Source organism: Mus caroli, unplaced genomic scaffold (genome assembly GCF_978045245.1).
Source record: "Mus caroli unplaced genomic scaffold, Mus_caroli_1 scaffold_6, whole genome shotgun sequence".
Lineage (NCBI taxonomy): Eukaryota > Metazoa > Chordata > Mammalia > Rodentia > Muridae > Mus > Mus caroli.
This window is the reverse complement of record NW_028227261.1, coordinates 7,097,186-7,118,568: the sequence shown is the minus strand read 5'-3', so window position 1 is coordinate 7,118,568 and position 21,383 is coordinate 7,097,186. Positions and strand designations below refer to the sequence as shown.

The following is a 21,383-nucleotide window of genomic DNA, read 5'->3' as shown; positions in this document are numbered from 1 at the left end:
ATGCCCCAGTACAGGGGAATGCCAGGGCCAAGAAGCGTGAGTGGGTAGGGGAGCAGGGCCGGGGCAGGGTTTAGGGAACTTTCGGGATAGCATTTGAAATGTAAATAGAGAAAATATCTAATAAAAAAAAGAAAATCCATACAAAAATACAAAGAAAAGGATACTTGGCACACAATTATCTTCAGATGAAAGAGCAGGAAGAGACTGAGAAATCAGAATTCCCCTGCTTCACTTACCCCTCCTCCCCCGTGATAAACCACACTTAAAGATCATGCCAAGGCTTATTTCAGGAAGATTTTATTTCTTTAATATTACAAACTAACTCTCCCTTTCTGAGAACGCAGTCTTACACCCAGACAATCTTCAAGCATGGTTTTAAGAAATTGAGAGAGAAATCAGAGTTCATCAACAAGAAGATTCACAACTTCTTTTTACAGTAATAATAGGAAAAACGATACATTTCACAACCTAAAGTGGGCCACACTCAGTCTACCTAGAGCAGAGTTTAAAATGACATCAATCAGACAGGTATGAAAATCATTTGTAACGAATCTGACTCTAACAGTACAGAACACAAGCTTGTTTTACACTGAACCTAAAACATCTTCATCACACTGCAGTGGGCCCCAGGAAGCTTCCTCTGCTCGCAGGCTTCTGTGTAAATCATTAAGGCAAGTCAACAAAGGACCAGGAAGGCACCCGCCACAGCAGTGACCACTGGAAGCCCACGCAACTGCCTATAATCTGATAGCATTTACAAAGTCAGGCATCTCGGGAACAGACTCAGTGTTTTGTTTTTAGTATCTTACATCTAAAGCACAAAAGGTCAGTTCAAGTCACTTCAATGTAATAAACAATTCCTATGTGTTGTGTTACCTATGAAAGGAGAAACAATTTGCTATGCTAGAAGGATCAGAAGCAAGAGTAGAGGAAAAGCCCTTTGGTTTAAATTTATTAACCAGATTTTGTAACTGTCCATAGAATTACAGTCTGGTCTGGAAAACCTTATCCAATAAAGTAGGACTCTACTACAGCCCTAAATGCCAGTTCCCACGCATGAACACTTCTCTCCATTTCACAATGATAACACCTAGGAATATTTTCACAATAAAATAATGATTTAATGAAGACAAGTTTTCTTTGGTCTTGTTTAAGCTGAGGGGGAAGATACCACTATATTAAAACAAAACCAAAAAACAAACAAACAAAAAGACAAGCTGAGCCTGCTAACACACACCTCTAACTCCAGCAACTGTGGAAGCTGATGCAAAAGGATTCCAAGTTAGAGGCCAGTGTGGGCAAATCGAGGAGGCGCTGTCTTAATAAAGGAGTAAGACCCCACAAAAGCATGATGGTGCTTTATACTTGTTCAGTGAGTCTAACAAGCTGTTTTGTACACACAGTTTTCTAAGGTGAGTGCTCTCAAATGCAAGAAAGGACACTGCTAGCAGTGAATTATTTTCTTTCCCGGTTGCCTAGAAAATCAAGGGTTTCTTTAGCTGTTGGTATTTCAGGACTACAGGGCACCTGGATTAGCAGAAGGACACAGCTGATTCTTTGCACTATCCCTGGGGGCAAAATGCCCCCCGCATGTGTACAGGAAAGCTTTTCACTGTAATGTTGGCATCGAGGAGTGAGCTTTTACTGCTAGTGTTGAATAGGAAAGGAAAGCATTTATCTGTAACAAAGTGAGACTCTATGGACCTGAAATACCTTCAAGTTAGAACCCAAGTAACTAACACTTTAAGTTTCAAAAAAATGAATTTTTGACAAAAACCCAGATAGTATAATTATGTGTGAAGAAGAAAGATTTACACAGACACACTGAAGTGACTGACTTGAGCCTACCAAGAATACATTCAGACCAAATGGCACAGAGATTGTCGTCTCAATGAAGTCAACACACAGCAGGCATCACTCGCCCAAGTTGAAACTGCCATATAAACTGTCACTGAAGACTAGAACTGTTCTAGCTAGGAAAGGACACGGATCTTCCCCCAATTTTTTTAAGGAAAAAAAAAATGTTGGAAGCAATTTTCTGTGCGTTAAGACAGCATTTTCTTAAAAGAGAGAGGAGAAAAGGCCCACTACAATTAAAATTAATGTGTCTAATAAAACAGTATCCACACACAAAGCAGAAAAAAAATACATAATCACAGTCTTGAAGGCCTCCTTGAGTGCTATGCTCTCTTGAAGGCCTCCTTGAGTGCTATGCTACCTTGGCTGCAAGTTTTCACACCACTGGAACACAGATGTTTGGTGCACGACCTGGTGTGACCTAGGAATCTTCAGCACTGTCAATTCTGATCATCTCTAGCTTCTGACAAGTACAAGAGATGAAGAAGTATATAGAAAGCCATTCTTTTCTTCCATGAAAATCCACCTTGTCTTTCTATTTTTTCTTTTTCCTTTTTTCCTCTTCTTTTTTTATTCAAAGAGGCTTCTCCATCGAGGCAAACTGCAAGCACAGCATGGTGAAGTGAGGTATTGACAGAGGAGTGACTGTTTGCAGGACTTAGCTGTCCTTGCTAGAGGATCTGTGTGTATTACAACTGTCGACCAAGGAACAGTTTACTATATACATGGCTCCAGACTCAACCAAAGTTCGGTTTTATTATTTCAGTTTTTGGAAAAAGGCAGTGAAGAGGTGTCTATCAGCCGCCTTCTTGCCATGCCCCATCTCTGCCTTCTTGCACTGAATAATCTTCTTAGAAACTTACACACACTGCTCAGAGCACACATTGTTGTTGGTATTTCTATTGGCATAATTTTAGCAAATATAGTTCATGCTATGAGTGAAATACTCAGTAAACTTCAAAATACAAACCAAATCGAAACTGAGAAAGTATCAATTTAAAGATTTTAGAGATATGACAAATTTTCTATATGTTATGATATAGTAAAAATTACTGACTCAGTTCCTTAAAAATGTAGACTAAGATAATGACATGTAAGATGCAAGGCTGTGCAGAAAAAACATGTCGGAAGACCTTGGATTTATGCTTGTAAAACTGCCAACAATATTTAATGAAAAGAACAGACACCAAGGCGAAGCCTAAAGCTGTATCCACATCGTTGCATGTTGTTTTTCAGTCAATTTCTAAGGTGCTTGGGGAATAAGAGGCATTTCTTCTATATATCAAATTCTTCTTTTGAGCATTTCCATAAAACAAGAGGCAGGTCTTTTGGGATATCAAAGCACTATTAAAAAAAAAAATCTTACACCAAAACAAGAGAAGCCAGTGTAAGTACATTAATAATCTAGGCACCATAGAGGAAATTATCAGAAAAATACAGGGCCTAGATGTTTTATACCCAATTCTAGCACCTGCCCACTGATAATGCACAATCACAGGGAGGCATTGAAACATTTACCAGTGTTTTACATTTTAACAATAAAGACCAGTTAGTATCTGTAGGAACACAGCATTAAACTCATAATGCATATAGCAGGCACCAACTCAACCCATGAGCTAACATTAACACTGCCTGGTTCCGTTGCTACAACTTCAAGTTTGTCCAGTAAACTACCTAGACTGTGGTTTCTCGACCTGCTTTGAGATTGGGTGCTGAGAATTGTCTCCTCATCCTCGGAGGTGTCACGAACTGGTTACAGTGGCTGGGTTTGTCAGTCTGCTTTTGACAGCAGCTGGCTGGGCTACCCTCTACCTGACCTCCAGTGTTATAATTACAGTAAGGCTGACGGTGTTGGTGAATGTGACGCTTGGCCTGGAAAGTTTGTAGATCAGCGGTGGGGTGGCCGCTGTGGGAGTTTAGGGACTCCGCGGAGGCGGTTGCCTGGCCGCGCGTGGTTTTTGGTTGGCCGTTATTGAGAGAGTTGCTTCTCCACCGTAGCTGAGGTGGTGGCTGGTGGTCGCTGATGCGCTGCTTGCTAACTTGGATATGATCCTGACTTCTTGTGCCCTGGGAGCCCCACGCTGACTGCGCATCTTTAGAAGCTGCTCTGCCCACTTTTTCTTGGCTTTCTTCTTTATTTCCTTTTCTTCCTTCTTCATCTTTTGGAATTCTTAGCTCAATAACCTCATCTTCTGTTATAATAATATGTGTCCCAGGACTCCAAGAGTTTCTGTGTTTAGGATTGCTCTTAAAGGGAAAGCGGGGCTTCCGGTTCTCAGGAGGGATGAACCTGTGGGGTACATTCTGCCGACGAAGCTGCTTTGTTATCTCTTGCTGTTGCAGGTTCTTAAACCGAATTTGTTCTTGCCTCATCCAACGTAGACGTCCACGTCTAAAAGCTGGATCCCCGTTCATCAGCTGGGAAACGCGCTCTTCTTTGCCAAGTTCTCCACTCTCTCCTTTACTGACACCATTATCAGAGAGGCTGTTAGCACCAGCAACCAGGGGCTCTTTTGTCTTGTGGTGTCCTTGACTCTTCTGTTCCTGTGATCCAATCAATGGCAAGACTTTCTCCATTTTGAGCATTTTATTTCTTAAGACTTTGATCTCTTCATCTTTCATATTATTTTGCTTTTTGACTTCTTGCAAAATATCTTCCAGCTTGTCTATGTGAACCTTGAGGTCATCTACATCGGTTCCACCTTTCCCAGTGACCATCATATCTTCAATCTTCTCATCCCCTACCCCAACAGTGTCCCAGACATCCCTGGCCACAGCCCTCCAAGAGTCTCGCTCATTGGGATCTTTCTTTCCATACATGGCACAAAGCTCTTTCATCTTAACAATGGCCAAGGCTTCGATCTCCTGCCGACTGTGCCTAAAGTCATTGAGGGCAACCTCATAGCAAATCTCTTTAACAGCCTGGATCTTAAGATCTGAGATGGTGACCCACTTGGAATCTTTACTCAGGCGCCTTCTTTGCGGGATCTGATACATTTTAATTGGCTCTCGTTTCTTCCCACTGCTGGGGAGGCCACACTTTTTAACAATGGTTTGTAACTTGCTGGGAGGTAGCTTTTCTCTCAGAGAAGTTATCAGTTTCCAGCTCTCTTCACAGGATCGCTTGTCAGAATCGTCCCCGCTATCAGAATCCGCGTCCTTTGGGAAAACAAAATAAAAAAAAATGGCCCCCAAATAACCAAAATTAAAATGTAAAAAGGAAAATCAAATTGATGAAAAAGCAAGCAAAATGCTTTAAACAAATTTAAAACAAAACAAAAATCTAAAAACAAATTTAAAAAACCCAAAAAAACAAAACAAAATCTAGATGAGGAAATCTATTAAGACCTATGTATATGTGGATTACTATTAATACAAAGATTTATTTCTATTCCTAATCCAAATTCCCACTTTCTGGGATAAATGAAACACATTCTTGGAGGGCTGAACAGCCTCTCACTCAGGTCATAAGAACTTAGTGTGAGGCCGCCCCGCCCCAAGTCCCACACACGCCAACAGCCCTCGCAGCCCCTCTCCCACATTTGCCTTGGTTATTGCTGTTGCTTTGTCCAGAACCTCCTTCCCCAAGAGTGAGCACGGATGCATACAGAGATGTGACGAGCAGGCAGATTAACAAGAGGTTAGTAAGGCTGCAGATGCCAAGTTCTGTTTAGCTTTACTAAAATGAGCAACCCTAGGAAAAAAGTTAGATAGGAAGTAGAGAAAGAAGCAAACAGATGATGTTAAAGTGTAAGAACTCCTCTTTGCAGACCTTGTAAGGGTCTAATCAGGCAGATTCGCTTTCCTATTGGATGGGATTCAAAACTGGTCTTTCTAGAAGCAGAGGCTGGATTTGCGATTTATATTAAGGTTTGTTACTCTGAGTACAAGAAAGTAATAAAAAAAGATCACAGCTTATTTTTTACTTTTTTTTTTAACACAATGGAGCCAATAATACCACCTTCTAAAATTTTAAGAAATTACTAGAACAAAAATTAAGCTGGGCACACAGCCTTTCATTAAATATAATTAAAAGTTTCTACATTTTAAACCTGCATTCATGGGAGAGGGTGCTTGGGCCTTGTACACGCTAGGCAAGCACTCGGCAACTCTAGTATAATAGAGTATTTCAGAAGCTGGGCATGGGGCTTACACCAAAGCCTCAGCACAGGTGAGCCTGAGACTGGAGGATTGCCACAAGTTCCAGGACAATCTGGGCTTAGAATGAGATTGTCCCCAAACAACAACAACAATCAACCAAAACAATGCCTACAGAGGAAACAATCATGTTTCCTATTAGAAACCTCAGGTGGTTTCCGGTTCCTTGAGGACTACTACCCTTTTTTTTTTTTAAGATTTATTTATTATTATATCTAAGTACACTGTAACTGTCTTTAGATGCACCAGAAGCAGGTATCAGGTCTCATTATGGATGGTTGTGAGCCACCATGTGGTTGCTGGGAATTGAACTCAGGACCTCTGGAAGAGCAGTCGGTGCTCTTACCCACTGAGCCATCTCTCCTGCCCCAGGACTACAACTCTGAAGTGGCAAATGCTGCCAATAAAAACAAAAAATAAAGTGTATATACAACGGCTTCGCTTGGGCTGTCTTCCAGTTATCTGAGCTGCAGCATTGCTTCTTTTCAAAAACCAAGAGGGGAAAAAAAAAAAAAAATCAAAGCTAGGTTTAAAATGTTACGGTTTCACAACAGTTTCAGGTTCTTCTCCTTTTCCTTCTTTTTTTCTTTTTCCTTCTTTTTTCCTTTTTCTCTTCCTTTCTTTCTTTCTTTCTTTCTTTCTAAAGATTTTTCCTTATTTCTCCACAGCCCCCTCTGTGTGTGTCTATGTGTCTGTGCTTTGCTTACGTGTTCCTCTGTGCATCATGTGCATGCCTAGTGCCTGCAGAGGCCAGAAGTGGACACTTGATCCCCTGGGACTGGAGTTACAGACATTTTTGAGCTTTCATATGGGTACTTGAAATTGAAACTAGGCCTTCTGGAAGAGCAACCAGTGCTCTTAACTATCAATCCATCTTTTCAGCCCAAAACCAGCTGTTCTTTTTATTTTTATACTTTTTATTTTTTACTTTAATTTTATGGGCTTGGGTATTTTGCCTGCATATATGTCAGTGTGACATATGCATGCCTAGTACCCAAGGAGGTCAAAAGAGGATGTTGGATTCCCCTAGAGTGACAGATGACTGTGAGATGAAATGGTCCTCTGGAAGAGCAGCCGCTACTCTTAGCAGCTATGCCATTTCTCCAGCTCTCCTAATCAATTGTTCTTATCAAAACTGTTTCTTGGTGTAGCTCTGACTATCAGTGAACTCACTCTGTAGACCAAGCTCAGAGATCTGCCTGCCTCTGCCTCCTGATTGCTGAAATTAAAGACATGTGCCACCACCACCCAGTAAACATCAAAAACAAATAGCATATCTTATTTTCAATGTACATCTGTACGTATGGTCCTCTTAGGAGGGAATTAAAATATAGTATCTGCAATAACGATAATGATTAGTTTTTTTTTTTTTAATTTAAAGACATTGCTATTGATTTGCACTTCTTCTGAATAAACAGGTACTGAACCCACTTATAAACACTACTTGAAAATTTAACAAGGAAAAGCAGATCAAGGCAAGCTTACAGATTCTATACTTTCGAATACTTTTGTGGTATATACATGTACGTACATGTGTGCAGGCCAGAGGTCTATGTTGGTCCTCTCTCTAAACCTTGTGTTTTGAGACAGGACCTCTTGCTAAACCTAGATCTTGCCGTTTGCACTAAAATGGTTGGCTATCAGACCCCAGAATCCACCTGGCTCTCCTCCCACCAGGTTAGATGAATGCATGCCTGGTTTCACAAGGGCACTGGGGAATCCAAACCCAAGTCCTCAGGCTTGCACAGCAAATATTGTACTCACTATGACATCTACTTGTCCCCTGTTGTCCTTTTTTGTTTAAAAAAGCAGAATGGGAGCTATAAGTATAGCTTAACGACAAAGGGTTTGCCCTAGCATGGGCAAGGCCCTAGGCTCAATCCCAGCACCACAAAGAAAATAGTGGAAGGCTAATCCTCTGTGTGTGCTTTGTTATGTTCTCGGGAGGTCAGCTAGGCAGGCCAGCCAATAAGCTTGAGCAATTACCTGTTCCCACCACTTCTCAAGGCTAGGAAGTTGCCATGCCTGGCTCTTTCTCCATGTCTTTATGCTTGTACAGCAGCTAATTTACTGACTGTGCCTTCTCTTGTTCTCAAGTCAACATCAGTAGAAGAAAAAGCATGTCTGTCTGACTTGAGTGGGTTTTTGTTTTTTTCAACCATATAAACTTAGTTTTCTACAATACAAATTATCTTACATTCTTCTACATAAATGTTATTTTATTTCTTGGCTATTTTTCTTTTATTTTTCTTTTATTTTATTTATTTATTTATTTTTTTGGTTTTTCGAGACAGGGTTTCTCTGTGTAGCCCTGGCTGTCCTGGCACTCACTTTGTAGACCAGGCTGGCCTCGAACTCAGAAATCCGCCTGCCTCTGCCTCCCGAGTGCTGGGATTAAAGGCGTGCGCCACCACGCCCGGCTCTATTTTTCTTTTATAATTGCTTAGGGATAAAGTGAATATTTTTGAATCTAGAAAAAGGCAAGTATTCTAGTCATTACTTAGGTGTTAGACTTGAGAAATCAAAGATATCTTTAAATTCTAAAACAAAACAAAAATCTATATAAATTCAAAAACTCAAATTAAATCAAATGGTCATAATTTTCTTCCTTTTAAAAACTACTATTAAACTAACTCTTTACAGTTCAGATTTACCACCGTATCTTGTTCTGACCATGATACAAACACAAGCTTTAAGTTCCATTCCAATTAAATAAGATTTACTGCGATTTGAACTTGCTGATCACAGACTTGGAAATACTAGTTGGGCCTTGCGACTTCACTGCCACTAAAAGTTTCATCAATGTTTACTGTATAACAAATGCACAATCGGCCTGATGGAAAGTCCTACAAAGGAATACACGCAACGGAGAAAAACAAGAGACAGGAAACACTGAAAATGCAAGGCTGGAAGACACAGGGATACAAGAGCACTGACTGTAAGAGACGCTCAGACACAGAAGAGGGGTGCATTTGTGCTGTCATTACAGAAAATTCATTAACTACAGCTTTAAAAATTTATGGAATGTATATACGCATGCATGTGCATGCATATGTGTGTATTTGAGAGTCTGCTCATGCCATGGCACATGTGTGGAGGTCAGAGAACAACTGCAGGTGTCGGTTCTCTCCTCCACCATGTGGGTTCCATAGGTGAAATTCAGGTCATCAGGTCTGGTGGCAAACACCTTTATCAGCTGAGCCATCCACTGGGCTCTGAATTCCAATTTTTAATGTTGTCATTACGTTAAAAATGATAGTATTTGATATATAATAATATCTAAAATAACTTGTGAATGTTTTAATAAAATACTTAGTGAAGACAGCAATTTCTTCATATTCTCTCAATCTTTATAGGGTACATATTGGCTGACTAACACAGAATCATAAAAACACATTTCTATCAGTAGATAGACAGCTAGACTTCTGGATAGAAAGCAACTTCCTTGTTATGAGGGAATTGCCCTCATTGTCCTAGCTTACCTTCAGATACACAGAACAATCGACAACCAGAACATCAATGTCCCCCTAAAAACCAACACAAACTTACTTTCTTCTCTTTATTAGTATTGCTCCCTTCCTTCCCTCGGGATTGAGCCCAGAGCCTCTGTAAGCTATATAATCTCAGCCCCTGTAACTATAACCCAGGCCCTTTTCTGTTTGTTTTAGATTTGTAGACAGCATCTTGCTATGAACCTATGATCCTCTTGTCTCAGCCTTGTAGGTAGCTGGATTTCAATTGTGTGACACCATATCAGGCTCCATCAGTGTCTTTATGTCAAGGCATATAATGATTATCAACGTTTAGTAATGAAGAGCACCAGACATTATCACTCTTTAATGCCTACTTATTTACAGTGTGTTCCCACGGCCACTAGCACCATCATTGGCAGGGAACGTCTGAGGAACTCAGAAGCCCAGATTCCACCGCGGGCTCAATCACTACCTTTGTTTTTAAAAGATTCCCAGAGATTGAGAGGCACTGAGATAAGCTACAAGACTCAAGTTTAAGACTGAGATCCATGATTCAGCAGGTATGTAAGGCCACTATGAAAGCAAATTTTTAAAATGCATGCTTGCATAGTAACATTGTTTTTCAGCCTTAATCTCAACTATAAACTAAAGGCAATGATGTATATTTCACTTATACATCTATCTGTCAAACAGAGTTACTGCAAGGATCAAGTGAAATGATAGATGTTAAAGCTCTTTGTAAATTACAAAGTACTCTATGTTTAAATAGGAGACATTATTGTTAATAAATAGTGCTTAATTACACCTTTCCTTCTTGATGTCTCATAGACCATGTTATTAAATTATACTACATAATTATGATAAAAGACTACTTCATGTGTCACAAATCTTTCAAGTCCTAACCATTAAAGTCAAAGCCAAGTGAGCCGTCTGGAGACACCCGCCTTATAACTAACCCTGAGAGTGTCTTGTTCCAAGAGCTTAATTTATTTTTCCAATCCATATTTTTGAGGACTTAACTATAATTTTAAAGACAATAAATTAAGTGGTTTAACCCACTATCAAGAACCAAGTGCTCCAACTAAGGCGGCTTTTACTTACTGTCTTAGCTTTCATGGTCCACAAAGCAATAGTTCTCCAATAGAACAGAGCATGGCATAAGGTTAAAACTTGCATGTTGTATTTCATGTTACAGGAAGAAGCCAGCATCCTCCCCCCAATTTCTCATTAATACCTCCTTTAAAAAAAGAAAAAAAGTGGGCTGGAGAGATGGCTCAGCGGTTAAGAGCACTGACTGCTCTTCCAAAGGCCCTGAGTTCAAATCCCAGCAACCACATGGTGGCTCACAACCATCTGTAATGAGATCTGACTCCCTCTTCTGGAGTGTCTGAAGACAGCTACAGTTTAATTACATATAATAAATAAATGAATATTTTTTAAAAAGTAACTTCCTAAGCTGTATCAATTGTATTTAATCTCTCTTTGTAGCCCTGGAAGTCCTGGACCTCACTCTGTAGACCAGGCAGAGCTCACGGCGATCCTCCAGCCTCTTCCTCCTTAGTGTTGGGATGAAAGGTGCATGCCACCACAGCCAGCACCATGAGCTTCTTACTACCAGGGCTTAGTGGCTGGCCTTAATATTAAAATCTGCTAAGAGCAACTGATTTATTCCTAAGACATTTTTATAAAACCTTGGAAATCAATTATCATCAGAAAGTGCTAACGCATTACGGCTGAGATGGTGAACTGACTTTCCAACTGCTTACCCAAAGCCTTTCTCAACCCAGAGCCAGCAGCGTCCCTCGCCTGAGATGGTTATACAGCCCCACTACCACTGGTACCACAAAAGCCACTGAGAACCTTACTGAGAATTCAGACTCCATGCAGGGCAACAGCAAAGGATTAACACATGCAACTGTGCAGCAACACTTTTAGACACAATTTAACTTTAAAGAAAAACAAAAACAAAAAAACGAAAGAAAAACAACCTGCTCAGCACAAGAACAACCCCTGTCAGCCTAAGAGCAAAGAATTAGTACTATCAGGTGGCCAGACAAAACCAAGGCAAACGCCCACCAAGTCCAAGGTCCCGTTACTGTCATTTAAAGGAACCATTCCTGGTGCACATAGGAAAGGCACCACTGAAGGGCAAAGGTGTCAGAAAGCTCTCACTGTTTCTTCAAAAGGATCGTGAAGGTGATAGAAGAAAGACCTAATTTTAAGAAATGAAAGGCACTGCACTGTACCTTTCTGGATGGGACTAAGATTGCCAGAAGCTATGTGACATTCCCACTGAGAGCCTGCTAGAGGTGTGAGAGTGAGCGACCGCCCTTCCCTAGAGCTGCAGGCTCAGGACAGGTTCCTACCAGTCTCTGCTGCTCCAGAAGAAGATCCGCCTCCTCCTTCTCCTTTTTGTAAAGGATCTCCATTTCCTGAAGCCTAGAAGGAAAATAAATGACAGAAACAAAATATCAGACTAAGAGTGAGTTATGAAATCCTGAGGCTGCTGTGAGGCATCGTACAGGATGCAGAGCACTTAGGCACTCGTTACCTCTTCTCCATCTCCTGTTTCATATCAATTCCTTGTTTTTCGAGAAGTTCTCTCTGAGCAAAGGTCCAGTCCACAGGCTCCGAGGGGGTCTCAGCTGAGGGCGTCTTCTCCCTCTCTGCTCGCGCTTGTTCAGGGTGGTTAAAACGAAAAACATGGTTTTTACCCATGATGATACGGTTCCCTAAACAAAACAGAAATAGGGATAAGAATTTATTTGTTTTACAGTGGTGTGAATCAAATCCAGAGCCCTGTATACACTATGTGTCTTACCAATCAGCTATAGTCCCAGTTCTAAGGAGTTCATTTTTAATAAACAGAATCTAGTTTTTGAAATGTTAATCTTGCCAGACGAGGTGGCATATGCCTGTAATCCTAGCACTCAGGAGGCCAAGGCAAGAGGCTTACAACTTTGAGGCCATCCTGGGCTACACAGGAAAAACCTATCTCAAAAAAGAAAAATAATTTTATTCTCTTAAATTTTATGCTCTCTACTAGGCTGGGTGTGATGGCCCATGCTTTTAATCCCAGCACTCAGGAAGCAGAGATAAGAAGATCTCTGTGGGCCCTAGCTGGTCTAAGTAGTGAATTCTTGGTCAACCAGTACTACTTAATGGGACTCTGTCTCAAAAACAATACAAATAACCAAGTAAGCAATAACAAAAGCAAGATTAAAAAGATAGTCCTGTAGTTTTACAAGACCATGAATCCTAGGTTAAGTTTATCCTTAAAATAAAGCGTCAAAGTGTGTGCTGCTCACAGAAGCCATGTGTACAGTGCTGACGACCTCAGACCTTTCCTCTGAGCCTCACCTGAGCGCAGCTGAACAGGATGAGCCACCCTCTTGCCATTCACGTACGTTTCTGAGCGCTCACAGGGCTCCAAGGTCACAATAACTAGGAAGAACACAAATGATGTTAGTATCATAAACAAGTGCAACCAAACAAGGAGAAGTGGGTCACTATCAGGACTCACAGGAAACAGAGTGGATCCTTGCAACCAGGAGACTAAGTGTCTACGAGACAGGGGTTTTCTGTTAGTTTCTTTTTGTTGAATTTTGCTATTCTTGTTTGTTTCAAGATTCTACAACTAAAGTCAGTATAGGAAGGTATTGGGAGCTATTGCTATGCTAAAAATACTTAACTAAATTTCACAAGCCCCAGAAGATAGAAAACACTAATTTTGGTAAAATCAGATACAGCACAGATCTTCAGTATGATACACAAATCAAAGCTAACACTGTGTTTGAGGAAGAATGACAGTTCAGGAAAAATGCCATCAGTCAGCTGCTGTCATGTTAATGAATTGTGCTGTGGTGGAGACTCATACAAAATTGACTTTTCTTCCCTTTAAGATAAAAATAAATTCTATTGGGTTAGTATTAAAGATTTTCAAATCTCCCATCATCTAGAACAGTTATTTTTCTCTTACTTTCCTATTAAATAGTTAACATTCAAGACCAAACCTAGTTGCCTACATCCTGCGTTCTTGGCAGGAAGAAAGGCTCCCTTTGTTCCTGCTATTTTCATGCTAAGTAGCTATGTGTGTCCTCGAATTTATAAACATCCCAAGTTTCTCCATTTTTCAATATTGATTGACCAAAAATTTCCACTAACAGAGATGGGGAATTCCAGATCTGAAGAGAAGATCTCACACTTAGGAAAAAGTTGCTGGAGAAATGAAGACACAAACCCTCACCTTCACCAGTGTTGCTCCTCTCACTCCGAAAGAGACAATGCTCCTCTTTAATGTGGGCCCCACTCAGCACTATGTCCTGGCGCCGCTCAGCATCTGCCTGGCCAACCCTGAACACAAGCGAAAGTGTTTCCCAGGGAAATTCAGACACAAAAAGCACTCATAGACAATGAACTGCTTTCTCCCTAAGAACATTCTTTGATATATTAAAAAAAAAAAAAAAAAAAAAAAGCAATGTTTTTTTTTTTATATCAGAGGCTTTCAACTACAAACTCTGTTCTCAAGTCTGATGAGCCTCCCTGCATGAGCAATGCACCGGGAGAGAGAGAGCTACAGACCAATGTCACTTACACACCCTGAGAAACAGGGCAAACCATCTTCTCTAGTGAACTCGTGTGTGCTGACACAGAGCAATTTTCATCCAAGTTCACGTAGAGGAAACTAAGTGCTAACAACCGAAGAGAGGAAGGAAGATAGTTTATAATCATTTCAGAAAGGAGAGATAGGAAATTATTAATATTTTTAGAGATTTTCCTTTAGTTATCAATTATCTAGAAGAAAATATAAAATAGCTCAAACAAAAGCAAATATACCTTGTAATTCCATCCTTGATGTAATAGAGCAAACACTCCGACATTAGTGGGTCTTCATTGAGGTTAACAAGATGTGGAGTCTGAAAAACATTATAGAGTATCACTCTGGGGCAAGACATCATGAGAGAGAGCTGCAGCAGCAGCGGGGACCTGCTGAGAGAGCTGCAGCAGTGGGGACCTACTGAAGGCCTAGGATTAGTAAAAGTCCCAGAGGCCGAAACACACTCGGCCTCTTCAGATTACTATTATACCCCGTGTAAGAACCTGAGTTTGGCTGGGTATGGGGCCACTCTGGAGGAAGAGACAGGTGGATCTCATGACCAACCTGATCCACAGTTTCAGGCCAATAAGAACTAAATAGTGAGACCCTGTCTCAAAATATATACATAATTATATTATAGTATTATTATATTGCATATTATAATATTAATATATAATATATATAAAATAACGGGGCTCAGTAGGTAAGAGGCATATGGGGATCAAAGGAAAACTTGAGGAAGGTGAGCTCTCCTTCAGCCTTTTGGAGCCTGGAGTTCAAACTCAGGTTATCTGCTTAGTGTGGCAAGCACCGCTCTGACACAAGTCAAGACCAGATCCTTTCAGAAGGTGAAAACATGGTGAACGCAAAGGAAAAGTTAAAACAGACCAAGTCTTGGACAAGGTAAATACAATTTTTGTAAATACGTACATTATAAATCCTAAAATGGGGGCTGGGGAGATGGCTCAGTGGTTAAGAGCACTGCCTTTTCTTCCAGAGGACCTGAGTTCAATTCCCAGCAGCCACATGGTGGCTCCTAACCATCTGTAATGGGATCCGATGCTCTCTTCAGGCATGCAGATGTACCTCCAGATACAGCACTTATATACATAAGATAAATAAATAAATCTTTAAAACAAAGATAACAATAAAAATCTTAAAACAGCCAGGTTTTAAGATAGCCCACGCCTTTAGTCCTAGCACTAAGGAGGCAGAGGCAGGTAGAACTCTGTGTGTGTGTGTTTAGACAAGGTTTATCAGTGTAGCCCTGGTTGTCTTGGAACTTTTTCAATATACTAGGCTGGCTTCAAACTCAGAGATCTGCCTGTCTCTGCTTCAGGAGTGCAGGGATTAAAGGCGTGGGCCACAACCACCACCACCACCACCACCACCCAGCAAACGGGCAGCAGTCTTTTTAATCTCATTAGGGGACTAAAAATAGGGGCTTCGGCAACAACCTCTATTAAGTCTAAAACCTTTGCAAGTTGAGAGTTCAGCTTATAATTTTATGTTGTTTACAACAATTGTTTGGGTTACTTCAAATTCTTACTAAATATGATACTGTTTCTTATTTGTTGTTGTTGTTGTTGCTGTTTTTTAAGATAGTTTCTTTGTGTAGTCCTGGCTGTCCTGGAACTCTCTCTGTAGAACAAGCTAGTCTTGAACTCAGAGATCACCTGACACTGCCTCCCAAGTGCTGTGGTTAAGGGCATTTGCCAGCATGCCTGGCTAATTACCAAATTCCTTTTTCAAGTTTGCTTTTCCCCAAGCACCTTCAATCCAGGTACTTAAAAATAGTAGAAAAATTTAACTGGTGAGTCACAGTTCTTAACACATATACAACAATGTCATGAAAACTTAAGGGCTGCAGAGGTAGACCGGGTGGTAGAGGGCTTACCTCTCACACAATTAGTTCTGAGTTTGCTCTCTACTACCACATAAAATCCCTCACGCCTATAATCCCTCTGTTTGAGAGCTGGGGGCAGGAGAATCAGAAGTTCCAAGTCATTCTCTGCTACATAGTGAGTCTTAAACCACCCAAGATATATGAGGCCCTGTCTTAAAAGAAGGGGACTTTTAGAGGTATGCAAGAGCAAAATCTAACCTCTATCAAAACCATAACTACTACAACCTCCACCATGTAGGTACTATGTATGAGAAAACAGACCATTAGGGTAAAATGACTCAACTTTACATTCCTTAGAGCCAGAGTTAAAGCAGTGTTTGTTTGTTTGTTTGTTTGTTTGTTTTGTTTTGTTCTGTTTTATGAGACCAGGTTGGCCTCGAACTCAGAAATCCGCCTGCCTCTGCCTCCCAAGTGCTGGGATTAAAGGTGTGCGCCACCACTGCCCAGATATAGGCAGTTTTTAGCCACCCAACTTGGGTGCCAGGAACCAAAGCAGGGTCCACTGGAAAAATAGTAATTGCGCTTAACTGCTGAGACATCTCTCCAGCCCTTTCTTCTTGTTTATGATCCAGGTTGGTTTTGAATTTATTATGAAGCAGTTACTGGACTCTGATCTTTCTGCATTCACCTCCTAAGTGCTCAGACTGTAGGTATGTATACCCAGCTAAGTCGATCTTTTCTGTTGAAAATAACATACTAAAATTTGTAAAACAGTTTTATGATGATTTTTTTAAAAAGTAACCAAAAGAATTTTCACAAAAATTCTAAGACTAGTTCACATCAAGCAAAAGTGGCAACTCAAAACTCTCTGCCCCTGTTCTCTAACCCAGAACAGAATCTATGCACTTAGTTAGATACTTGCTCTTAACAGTACAATAATAGGACAGTGAGTCTGGGGCCATATATACTGTAGGGTACCACTGAGTAGATCCAGAACCTTGAAGAGGGTTATCAGTGCTATGACACATATGCTTGCTACATTAACACATACTCTATTGATGTCCTATAAATAAGAGCACAAAACAATAACTTAATAATGGTATTTTAGTATCCAACATTAGGAAGCAACTCAAGTCAAAAAGAACACATAAGACATGATATCAACCTAACTAATAAGAAGGTCCCTAACTATTCTACAACTATGATTACACAAGTAGGAAAGTGACTAATCACACACACGAACGCACACGCACACACACACACACACACACACACACACACAGCTTGTTTGGGAGCCTAAGAGATGGCTCAGTGGTTAAGAGCACTGGCTCCCCTCCCAGAGGTTGTAAATTCAATTCCCAGCAACCACACGGCGGCTGACAACCATCTGTAATGGGACCTGATGCCCTCTACCAGCTTTCAGGTGTACATGCGGATGGTGCATTCTTATAAATGAGTAAACCTTTAAAGGAAAAATATGCTAAAAATATGCTTAAAAATATGTTTTTTCGAGACAGGGTTTCTCTGTATAGCCCTGGCTGTCCTGGAACTCACTTTGTAGACCAGGCTGGCCTCAAACTCAGAAATCCACCTGCCTCTGCCTCCCGAGTGCTGGGATTAAAGGCGTGCGCCACCACACCCGGCTCTGCAAACTCTTAAATGCTGGGATTACAGATGTGTGACATCCTTCTCAAAATATATGGTGCCAGAGATCAAACCCAGGGCTAATTGCATGCTAGGCAAGCACTGGACATGAAAAAGGAGCCTCACTAAAGCAACTGGTGCTACAGTCAGGAGGATAAGAGGAGCAACAAAAAGATGCTTAAATATACCCAAAGTCTCACTACCCTGGGTTTTATCTTTGTAACCACTCGAATCACTTTACAACATGGCTGTCTTGTATGTAAAATGAAATCAGAAGTACCCGACAGTAAGCTAAGGATCTAAATGATGGACATGAAGTGGCTTATTCAGACAAACTGTTTTGTTTCTGTTTTACAACATATTCTCTTACCTTTTTAGGTGAGAAAACTCCAAGTGTCCCCCCATCTTCCCGTATGGCAACTCCCATCTCAGCCAACAAGGCTTCTCTTGAAAAACAAAACAAAAACCCAAGTAAATCAGAATACTAAAACCAAGACGTCAATTACATTAATTTTAAAAGAGTTGGAAAATACACTGACAAAGCAAAAACAGTTAGCTATGTCTACCGCTGGCGAGGGAGACAGGGAATGAAGTGATATGCTTATCACTGATGAGAGCCTATTTTTAAGAGAAACAGTACTCGGGGCTGGAGAGATGGCTCAGTGGATAGGAGCACATGATCGCTCTTCCGAAGGTCCTGAGTTCAAATCCCAGCAAGCACATGGTGGCTCACAACCATCTGTAATGAGGTCTGGTGCCCTCTTCTGGAGTGTCTGAAGACAGCAACAGTGTACTTACATATAATAAATAAATCTTTAAAAAAAAAAAAAAAGGGAGAGAGAGAAACAGTACTCAAAATGAATCAAAGAATACTTCCATACTAAAGTTCTGTTCATCGAGGTAAGAGTTTTGAAACGTTATCCTCCTTAAGGTTGTGCATCCGACACGAAGAAACAATTTCCCTCCAGTCTAAGGCTGGAATTAAAATGACTCAGGGGCCAGCACTGCGTGTTAATGTTAGTGAAGACACAGATAGATGGGCAGTGGCAGTGCACGCCTTTAATCCCAGCACTCGGGAGGCAGAGGCAGGCAGATTTCTGAGTTCGAGGCCAGCCTGGTCTACAGAGTGAGTTCCAGCACAGCCAGGGCTACACAGAGAAACCCTGTCTCAAAAAACAAACAGACAAACAAACAAACGACACAGATTTACTACAGGGGTGAGTGGAAGTGGCTTGGGAATATGAAGTACAGCCTGTAAGTGTGGCTTTTCTCCAATGTCATCTTCCCATTCGTCCCCACCATTTACTACAGTAATTCTAGGAAGGTTTGGGTTTGTTTGTTTGGTGTGTGTGGGTATATATGTGTGTGTTTATTGTGCATTGTGCCTGATGTTGTGGTACCAACTGTGTGAATTTCATTTTCTTCTTCCATCTTCATATGGGGCTGAGGGCTCTAACTCAGGTAATGAAGCTTGCGGAACAAGCAACCTTTATGTGCTGAGACATCTTGCCTGTTCCAATAATTCTAGTTTAAAATGTCTGAGGTAAGTAAGAAAATTCTTCCTTACATTTACTGATCAGTACATCGGAGTTTGCTTCTCCCTCATTTTCGTAAGAGAAAAAGATAGAAACTGACGTTTTTAAGTGTGTAGTTCTCCAAACAGTATAAACAGAATAAGAATTTTAAAACTTTGCAACATAAACTACCCAAAAGGTTCTACACAGAGTAACTCGACAGAGTAAGAACAGTTCTTTAGATGTGGGCCGTGACCAAGTGAAGTCCACTTGTTACAAATGAAACCTCCTTTACTTAGCATGATTCTTCCCAATCCGAAGCCGCGGCAGGGCAGGGTGGTGACACACACGACTCCCTAGAGCAGTGGCTCTCAGCCTTCCCAACACTGTGGCCCTTTAACATAATGCCTCATGTTGTGGTGACCCCTAACCATAAAATTATTTGTGTTACTACTTTATAACTGTAATTTTGTTACTGTTATGAATAGTAGCATAAGTATTTGATATGCAGGATATCTGATATGCAACCCCACGTTCAAGGGTTGAGAACTGCTGCCCTAGAGAATCTTTAAATATGTAGACTTCACTTCAAAGTATAAATGTGATTGGATCCACCTTCCCAAAACAGATTTATTTTGAAGCATTTCAGAAGGGGGAGAGGGTTCTTTGTTTTTCATTCTATTTCACACATACACACACACAAACAAAAAACAAAACAAACAAACAAACCTACAAAAGCCACTCAAACTCCCCAGAAAACTTAGTAGCATCAAAGACTTTTATCTCCTGACCTCTCCATTCTGATGGCCTCTGTTTTACGAAGTTTCTCTTCCCAGGTTTCATTCAGCTCAGCAATGATCTTCTCTGACTCCTATGGAGGATGCACAGATTGAAGCAGAAGGGCCAGAGTTTAATTACCACACTTAGCAAGGAAAGCATGAAACAAGGGCAGACTCTAAAGTAATGGGCTCTTTTCCTTTTTTAGAAGGTAAGAATCATAAAATTTTTAGCTCTATTTCATCTTTTCTTATTACAAAACAACTCAAACTCAAAATTAAGCCTAAAATTAAGTACACATCAGACACACAAATCTTTCCAAGTCCTAATAAAAATAGAGACGTAGTGAATCCATGTGTACATCTGCACAAGATAGAGGAAGGGTGATACTAACATCAAACACGCAAGGTATTTTTTTCTTTCTTTCTTTTTTAAATCATGGTATTAATACTATGGTATTAATATTTATACTGTTTGAAAATCTATTGTTTTTAAAAGGCTCCAAGGAAAGCCAGGCATGGTGGTGCACGCCTTTGATCCCAGCACTTGGGAGGCAGAGGCAGGTGGATCTCTGTGAGTTCGAGGCCAGCCTGGTCTACAGAGTGAGTTCCAGGACAGCCAGGGCTGCACAGAGAAAGCCTGTCTCAAAAACCAAAAAACAAAAGACAAGCAAACACTCCAGCGGCTTAGAGAAAGTGTTAACTGGGTGGCACACTAGCAAACCTTTAGTGCCAGCAAAGACTGCATTACACTAATTCTACAATCACTCTATACATAAGAAAACTTAAGATCAAAAAATTAGAAAATTAACCTAAGCCTATCTTACTCCTTGAGCTGGTCTTCCTAACTATTACTGATCTTTACATTGATTGATTGATTGATTGATTGATTGATTGACTGATTGAGACAGGATCTCACATAGCCCTGCCTAACCTCACACTCACTGGTCACACATGAGGCTGAATCCCTGATCCTGATGCCTCAGTCCCGAGACTACAGGTATGTGCCACTATGCTCAGCTCAGCTCAGCTCTTTATTTCTTCTTGATGAGTCAGTAAGAAGGCAGGAAATTTGGTAGGGCAAATAAAAAATACTTCTGAAAAAACATTGTAGTTTATGTTTTAACATTTAGAAGATTGGATGTTTACTCCATGGAGCACTGCTTGAAGCCACCAGTTAGCTAAGGTTCACTGTACCCAAGTTTCCTGAGTGAGTCCAAGTGTGGGGTCAAAACACTGCTTGGGACAGCATTTGTCCTGCTCGCTTCTATGATGGATGTTTATAGGTATTTACAGGCTAAATCTGGGCGATGGCATTCTCAGTCCTGACTTTGATGCCAGTCTATAAACATCAGAGCCAGTGGCTATAGCTACATGCCTATAGCTTAGTACTGAGCACAAAGACCAAATCATGCATACAGACATTTCAACTTGAACTAAGTCCTGGCTTTAAAGAAAAACTACATACCACTATCTTGTTCCTTGTTTCTCTCTCTCTTTTTTTTTTTTTTTTTGCCA

General features: G+C 40.7%; 1 protein-coding gene across 10 annotated transcripts in view; it reads right to left on the bottom strand.

Moving 5' to 3' along the window:
* Window positions 1–21,383, bottom strand: part of Kif1b (kinesin family member 1B) — a 128,050-nt gene that overhangs the window by 55,277 nt on the left and 51,390 nt on the right. For 9 of the 10 annotated variants that reach the window (XM_029476042.2, XM_029476046.2, XM_085838589.1 and 6 more), the window contains 7 exons: window positions 19,881–19,960; window positions 17,946–18,021; window positions 14,325–14,404; window positions 13,735–13,841; window positions 12,849–12,932; window positions 12,040–12,220; window positions 11,855–11,927 (listed from right to left, as the gene is read on the bottom strand). In XM_029476042.2, the coding sequence (XP_029331902.1) occupies window positions 11,855–11,927; window positions 12,040–12,220; window positions 12,849–12,932; window positions 13,735–13,841; window positions 14,325–14,404; window positions 17,946–18,021; window positions 19,881–19,960 (681 nt within the window). Of the gene's footprint in view, window positions 1–281; window positions 5,017–11,854; window positions 11,928–12,039; window positions 12,221–12,848; window positions 12,933–13,734; window positions 13,842–14,324; window positions 14,405–17,945; window positions 18,022–19,880; window positions 19,961–21,383 lie in introns of those variants that run through there. The other variant, XM_021161572.3, reaches the window with a different exon arrangement.